This window comes from Mastigoproctus giganteus, chromosome 10, assembly GCF_048544385.1.
Source record: "Mastigoproctus giganteus isolate SK-2022 chromosome 10, ASM4854438v1, whole genome shotgun sequence".
In the NCBI taxonomy this organism is placed as follows: domain Eukaryota; kingdom Metazoa; phylum Arthropoda; class Arachnida; order Uropygi; family Thelyphonidae; genus Mastigoproctus; species Mastigoproctus giganteus.
In genome coordinates this window covers 173676005-173684588 of record NC_143584.1, presented here as the reverse complement: position 1 = coordinate 173684588, position 8584 = coordinate 173676005, and the positions used below count along the sequence as shown (strand labels likewise).

The 8584-nt window shown below is 37.2% G+C and overlaps 1 protein-coding gene across 2 annotated transcripts in view; it reads right to left on the bottom strand.

Annotated features, from left to right (window-relative positions):
* Nucleotides 1–2291: 2291 nt before the first annotated feature.
* Nucleotides 2292–8584, bottom strand: part of LOC150079535 (uncharacterized) — a 78334-nt gene continuing 72041 nt past the window's right edge. For both annotated transcript variants that reach the window (XM_090384036.1, XM_090384035.1), the window contains 2 exons: nucleotides 5633–5713; nucleotides 2292–4232 (listed from right to left, as the gene is read on the bottom strand). In XM_090384036.1, the coding sequence (XP_090240162.1) occupies nucleotides 2892–4232; nucleotides 5633–5713 (1422 nt within the window). In that variant the 3' untranslated portion in view covers nucleotides 2292–2891. The remainder of the gene's footprint in view (nucleotides 4233–5632; nucleotides 5714–8584) is intronic.

Below are 8584 nucleotides of genomic sequence, written 5' to 3'. Positions count from 1 at the left end.
GTATATTTATTAACTTATAATGAAAGTATGTCATCGGATGTGTACACATTACGTAATAAGAAATAGTTCAGTCGGTATCACAATTTCAACGTACGTTTCATTGGTCCCCGGAAAGCTTTTGAGATCAATTATAGCCTCCCCACCCACTGATCATAGAAAATCTATTCGAATAATGAACCTATATTTCGCGTATTACTCGAGAACGAAAAGTGGCATCGAGGACAAATTCAACCTGTGTTCTGCTGGTCCTTGATAAAATTTGAGGCCCAGATTTGATTATAAATCACGAATTATTACTCTTGCTAACACACCTGTGTAATGCACTGTATATATTAAATAACTTGTTTGTATTTATTTTGACTTCAAGTTTTGTTCAATAGAAATAACAATCCATTTGAAGTTTTAACATAACGAAAGCATGTGGATCCAAACTAAAAAAAAACAATCCAATTGAACTCGCCCTTGAGTTATTCTGGAGTTTTCATCCCGCACAACATGCAAATCCCTGTGAACACACTTCTACAGACACGATACCTTTACGGCAGGGCACACTCGCAATATACTTTTGAATAAAGTCGCTTAGAACTTTAACGTAGTACGTTAGAATTAGAAAACCATCCCCACAATTGATGAGAAGTTAAGTACGATTATCGGTCGATGAGAAAGTTGTGAGGAACTTTCTAGATACTTTAATTTCAAGAAATTAGTCTCACTGAAGGAAGATGTGATGTTTAGCGCATGCCTGTAATGTTAAACTATAGTTCTGAAGTAACGTTGACACAATATGCTTCCAGCAGTGATTTTCATTGATTTGGAGTATCTAAAAACCAGCCAATTTTATTGAAATAATGAGTCGTGTAAAGGGATTTTAGTAGAGCCGTTTCCAAAATAAACTGAGACGAGGTAAAGAATGAATTAACTGTCCCGTTTCTTAGCAAGCTTTTCTCTCCAATTTCAAACCAGTGAACACACTGCATCTGACGTAGATGCAGTGGTGTTCACATCCCTAAAGAGTATTATGATAGTATTTGATGCTAAAACATGCATAATCTAAAACGTACAATGTAGCCTTTAGTTTTTCCTCCTCCTCAAGGGAGGAGGAAAAACTAAATAGTGGAAAACCAAGAATATCTTTTAATTTCTATATTAACGCACAACTTATTTTTGTAGGATTTAAAAAGAAGTAAGAAATTTTAAATTATAAAGTTGTAAATGCTGTTTTGGCTTTCTTAAAATTATGAAAAGCAGACCATCTCATTTGGGTTTTTGTGGACTTGTACAGTTTAAACAGTTTTGTACAAAATCAATAGTCTTGATACTTGCATTAAAGCAAACTTTACCACGAGTTGCCTTCGTATTTCACTACTTTCAAACACAACATCTCCAGAAAGTTAATCTGCATTTATTTAAAAAGTGAGATATTGCTATAAAGTTTGTTTCGAGCCCTAGTTTGATTCCTCATCAAATAACAAAGTTGTTGGATGTTTTCTGTCATGAGATGTGGAAGTTGAAAGTTCAAAATCATAATAATTTTTTAAAAAAAGTACTTGCCCTTTTCTTTAAATAAAAATTCTCGTATAAAGCAAGCAGTTGCAATGAGTAATTAGACTTTGGTACTCTGGCACCCAGGATAATAATTAAATATCTGTTTAAGCGTGCATTTTTAAAACGTGCTGTAATTTCCAAACTTACCAGAGCGCCAACTATTATCAGTTTTATGAAACATCTTAAAAAAAAAAAAAGTAGCTTCAATTTTTTTCTGCTGTCTTTAAAAAAAAAATTAGTATATAATATTTTATATATTTTAATTGATAAATAGTTTTTATTAAAAGATGCGAATATCTTTTATCCGCAGTTTTTTTTTTTTTATATTACTAAAAACGACACCATCTACTTCTCTACATAAGTCATTTATCGACAATGAATTCCTGCAGACTTTACAGAAAAAATAATTACATTATGCACTGTGTAAAGATGAAAATAAATATATATTGTGTGGCATGTTAAACAAATTGTTTGTTTTATAAACGTTTCACAGAAGATTAATATACTAATTCTATTTCAGAACTGGTTAGTGTATAATCAGGTGTTATTATCACCTGCCATCTATTTGTATACTGAGCTGTGTGTATTAAATATAAAAGGAAAACGACTTTTCTTAAGGAGCCATTTATTTACAATTCCGTATATCAAAGCACACAACTTCAAGGAAATCTTTGCCATTCTACTAATTTACTGTTCATGAACCGGATACATTAGAAAGAAAACTTGCCAGTCACACACAAAAAAAAAGTACTTTCTCCTCGGTTTTTTTTTTTTCTTTTTTTTTCTTCCATCTTATACTACAACCAACGATTATAGGGTGACAACACAACTTGACTAACTCCGAGTACAATAACATTGGCCGTAGCAAACGACCGGTGCTCCCACGCATATATGGTGGTTGGGAGGGAGAGAAACAGGGAAGTAGGGACGATGCACCGGATCCCGTCTACTTGATACACGAATATACCAACCCCCTGTTGCAACAAGGTAACAATACGATGGTGTAAAGACCCTATAGAAGGGGTTTAGCGTAGAGAAAAATGTAGGGAAAGAAAGAATCGCTTGCATTAAGCAGTCTTTGCATTAGTTCAACAATGTTCGTATGGGTATTGGAAGTTCACTGAAGTATCACTTTTCGCTTCCACTGAACTGTACAGTTCCATAGCGCACCCTGGCGATCGATTTCCGCCGCATACAGCGTGTGGCTGTGTGTGTGACGTCACACATCCGAGATGTAGGATTAAATGACGATGCACAGTTTGTAAAAACATACAGGTACAAGGTGGAGGAATAACAAATTGAAATTTTGGTTGTGTGGGGGGGCACTTAATATCGGGGGGATTCATTTACAGTCGATGGTGATGATGATGGTGGTGATGATGATGATGTCCATGGCTGGGTCGTGGATCCAAGTTCTTGATTACAATCTTCGGTCGAAAACTGTTTGGATCTGGGTTAATAACGGTGAGATTGCTGCCTTTAAACCTGTGGTTTCTGGACTCGGATTTCTTGTAGAAAGAGCTGTGAGGGAGAGTGGCAGGCAACAGTTTGAAGGAATGATGTTTCGGTGCAGGTAGGCACGTGGGTAATCTATGTTTGTCCAGTACTGGAGGGTTGGCAACGGGCCTTTGACGAGGTCGTGGGGGCCTTTCTCTTTCTCCATGCCTGTGAGATATCGAAAGATCCAAAGCTCCAATGTGATCTTTTTGTGGTTCTGGTTCCTCGTCAGCGACACTGTTGTCGGCCGCTGTCTCTTCTGGTGATGAAGGGCTTCTCGATGGAGGTACAGGGCTGAGTGTGGAATTGATGGCTGATGTCCTGTCCGCATCTGGCGTTTGTACTGTGGAAACAGGTGACCCGATGTCGTCGTCACAACTAGATCGGGCTTCGGTCCGGCTACTGATATCGCTGCCACGTCCGCTGTCAGCTTCAGTGTCGTCGGTAGCTTCGGCTTCGTCCTCTACTTGGTCTTTATCTATTTCTTTCTTTGTTGGCACATCCGTTGAAACTTCTTCTCCATCCTCTCCTGAAGATTCTACCTTTTGTTCGTCCACTACGAGGTCAGGCTGACAACCAAGGTCACGGTCATCTAAATCAGTACTTTCAACCGTAGGAATTTCTTTTTCAGTACTGGCAGGCACTTCGGGAATCTTTTCGGCTGAACGTTGCACCTCTTCCGTAGTAGTTGCCGTCGTGGCATTCTCATCGCTTTGGACAACTTCCGGCGAAATTTCATTAACAGGTGCGGTCACCACATCGATTTCACTATCCAGAGACTTCTTTTCATCTTCTTCAGTTTCATCCTCTTTCTCCCCTTTGTCGTTGTTGTTGTCATTGGGTATTTTGTCGCCGTCATCTGACGGTTTTGACACCTCTGAAGATTCCAGCGATACGGCAGGATTATTTGCCTCCGAAATTTCTGCTTTTTCATTCGAAGTCTGCTCCATGTCTTCTACTGTTGAAGTCGCTACCCTTTCTACTGGCTCTTCCAATTTGATCGGCTGTTCTGGCGGGTCTATCTCCATGGGAATATCCTCGGGCTTGGAAGCGGATATCTTATCGTCTTCTTCAATTTGCACTTCTTCCTGACACTCTTCTTGTTGTTCTTCCTCGGGCTGTGGATGTGATGTTTTCAGCCGCTTCCGGGGACGCTCCAGAATTCGATAAAAGAGCCTCATTGGTCCACTCTGCAAAATAAAATGAAATAAACCTAAGTTACCCGGACATTAGGAACAACAAAGTTAAAAAAAGGTTTCTAGATAAAATCAAATATTAATAATCAACTTTTCTCATTATTCATAAAGTTACATTTTTCTTTAACAGCAAAGATGTAGTATTGCAGCTGAGTAATAACTTTCTCCCCTCTTGTTCCCCTCCCTCAAGCAAAGTGCCACATCTTTTAGCTCTTCTCTGACTGACCCCATCGCTCCCATACAACTGTTATGCGGCTCACTCACTGTAGTGCAGGGGAATTACCCGCGTCGTCAGGATAACTGACCTTTCATCGTTGGCTTACCCCATTCAGTTCATATAATAGGATTACCATCCACCCTAGCGCCCAACATTGAATTGATCAGAATTTCTGCTCCGCTACTCGGGGAACTACGTACTAGAGAAAATTAAATCACAAAAAGAGATGACCATTACTAATTGGTTAGAAGGGTGGATGACGTCAGCAATTTATACTGTCTAATTTTCAATTGAAATCGCATTAAATACCTCCATCAGGAAATACGGAGCCGGTCCTTCGCTTAATTTAATGAAAGCGCTGAGAAAATTTAAATTAGTTTAAATAATTCAAATACTTCTTGAAAATCTAGTATTTTTAAATGGTCCGTGAATTTAAGAAATTGTTACAATATTAAAAGCATTCCTGGTTCATTTATATCTCTATTTTACTATTTAGCTTCGTTCTGCATCTTTTACAACGAGCTCCTTTCATGTTTGCTAAACTTAGCCCATTAGCCATAATGGCAACGTCTTTCATTTTTAACATCGAAGTTAATTAATATCTCAAATGCTCTAAGCAAAATGATTTAAAGTTTCCATCTCATTTATAGACAAGAAATATTAAATATTTATAGAAGCCATTTATTGAGAGAAACGCATATGTCAATCGATAATTGTGCCCTCTCACGGAAGCTACTGTTAATTAGAAATATCAATAATACATAGAAAGAAAATGTCCTAAAAATAACACCACAGTGTACATAGAGTTCCCTCAGTGTATACACGAATTGCAGATCTCTAGGTTTCATAATTTCCACGGTTTATGGCTCAAACAGACAAACGCTCTTTTATTATTACAGATTGAAGTTTCGGCGCATGCGCATTCTCAGTTTAATGACGTCATGACAATCTCTGATTTCATTTGGATTTTTCTTTAGTAGGCAGTTATAATCAAGTTTCAGCTGCTTTCTTTAATGCACAGATATTTTAATGTAGTAGGCAATTATAATCAAGTTTCAAATTCTTAAAAAGTATTTAAAATATTGTAAAGAAGAAGCCAGAGAATTCTATAATGTTTCTAACTACTCTTTTTTTTTTTTTTATTGTTAAGGAAAATAGTTAAATAATTTTTACTTACTCTCCGCCAAGTATAGATATAGGCAATATCCATCAACGTATAGTCATCCCTTAGGGAGTCATCGTCATACATTATATCCACCTATAATTAAAAATAGAAAATAATAATAATAATTTAGCAGATTTAATACGGTTACTCCATCATAATATTCTGTTCAATAAATATACTAATATATGTAATATTAAGATAATAAAGTATTTATTGCAAATACGTCAAGTGTATAAGTCTAAAATGATAATTAATGCTTAATTAAAAAAAAACTGAAATTAAAACATTTTTAATTTTAGTGTTTTTAAGGAAGATGGTTGTGTGTTAGAGCTCCGTGTACTGCCACGAATTTTGTACCGCTCATTGTGTACTGAGTACATTGTGTACCACAATCGTTTTATCCAAGAACTATGTTAAACCTCCGCCAAGTGTTTTGACACTTGGCTGAGGTTTAATGTCCTGGCGAATTTAACAGTTACTCTTAATGCCAATGTTCGTGTAAACTTCCATCAGAACTTGTGTCATGCAGTCGCACAGGGAGACACTAATTGGGGAGTTAGTGATTTGAATGTGGAATTCGTGTCACTAGAATAACATCCGAGTTGTCAATTTTCGAAAAATCAGTCTACTTTTTTGGGGGCAGTGTCTTGTAACCTCAATAAACAATGTTACGATAGCTGTCTCTGAAAATAATTTCATATTTAGCATCAACATATCTATGCGAATATGTATTTTCTAACACGAATTTCGTTATATTAATTCTTGTTCATGCGCACAGTAGCGTGTAAACAAGAGAATCTGGTATTGGGTTTAAGGCGCGATGCTCATTTATTAAAATATTTATCATCGTGTATAAAGTGTTGAAATAGTTTATTTCTTGAATGTTTATAAACTAAGATGATTATTTTGCATAAAGCATGAGACTACGCGTAAGATACACTAGTGAACGGGTTACTGCCATTGCACCATGTTTTGTTCGTAATGAACTGCCGAAGTAGATAATTGGCATTGCTTTAATTGTATCTCTATTGTGAATACCATCACAACGAGTTGCCATGGTATTTCACTACCTCAATAAGTAATGCTTCACCAATGGAGAAGATTATTGTTATTTATTCTCAGAGGATACCACTACCACCACCCAGACGGCACCATTTGTAAAATGGTATGGGATATAAAAAAACTGTTATACACATATCTGTCCCTATTAGACTTAAGAAAGCAAAAAGGTACAGGAAAGTGATAGTAGGAGAGGAAGAAAAAGAAATGCCGTAGAAAGAGGAAAGGGGCAGTTACTCCTCACTCATAAATCCTTCGAATAGGCAACGCATCCCCATTAGAAAAGACTGTTGTTACCTATTCTCGGTAACTCGGGCAGCATCAAGCTCCCGTAGGCTGCACCGTTTCGAGGATTATCGGCCTCTCTTCGGTGGGTGGACAGGTAGCCCGGTGTTAACAGTCGTGACAATCCAGTTATGAAGTTTAAGAGACGCCTGATGGCACTATCGTGTCCAGGTATAATCATAAGGGGGAATGACGACCAGATTTTTGAGTTTTTTTAGATAGACTTAGGAGCAATTATACGTGGTTATGAGGGCATATATCCCCTCTGCCCTTCATGAATACGCTCCTGCTTGATGGTGTTAAATAGTATAAACTAAGGTGATAAAACGATGCTAATTATCTACTTCGGCAGTTCATTACAAACAAAACATGGTGCAATGGCACTAACTCGTTCCCTAGTGAATCTTATGCGTAGTCTCATGCTTTATGCAAAATTATCACCTTAGTTTAGACTGTTGCACACCATCAAGCATCTCTCATGTTTGGAGTTAAACTTCATAACTGGATTGTCACGATTGCAACACCAGGGTAGGGACCCGCCCACCGAGGAGGGGCCAACAATCCTTGAAACGGTGCCGTATGGGGAGCTTGATGCTGCCCGTTTTACCGAGAGTAGGTAACAGCAGTCTTCCCTAATGGGGAAGCGTTGCCTATTCGAGGGATTTATGAGTGAGGAGTAGCTGTTTCTTTCGACGGAATTTCTTCTTCCTCTTCTATTATCACTCTCCTCTACCTTTTTGCTTTTCTAAGTGTAATAGAGACAGATATGTATATAACACAGTTTCTTGTCTCATACCATTTTACAAACAGTGCAATCTGGGTGGTGGTATCCGCTGAGAATAAATAACATTAGCGAAGCGACACTTATTCGAGGAAGTGCAATACCATGGCAACTCGTTTTGAACGTATTTTGAACTCGTTTTGATACTTATTCGAGGAAGTGCAATACCATGGCAACTCGTTTTGAACGTATCACAATATGAGATGCAATTAAAACAATGCCTTTTTATCTACTTTGACAGTTCACTATGAGCTGCAATGGCATTAATCTGTTCATTAGTGAATATGTTTATATAAGAATGTATCTACTTCTGTGCAGAAGCAGGAAAATAATCACCATTATTCAACAGTAACACTGGCTTAAATCGTGCATATAAAATTAATAAGTTTCTGTTCTTTCGTGAAAAACAAGAGTTGTGGTAATTCTCATACTTAGTATAATGCTGTCCATCACCTGTATTAACAGCTTGATGCTGTTATTGTGACTAATATGGTGTATTTATTTCCGAACATATTATCAGTAGCAATTCAATTTAGTGATATTTTAAAATGTAAATAGATTTTTTAAAATTTAAAAAAAAAAAAGTAGAGAGTTGAAAGTTAAATTGCTTGGAACGGAACATCTAGAATCATTTACTAGTAGAAAGCAATTAATTTTAATTCCCTGTTGACACGAAACCGATTTTTCCCTGCCTCTTATGGATGAACGTATTAGAAGTCTGTTTAATGAGCGGTGACCTGCCAGAAATCTGATGGCAGTTCAAGTATAATTCTCCAGTTCCGTATAATTAAGAAGGCTATAAATGCGATCAGTTGCCGCTAGCATAATTAAAGATTAAC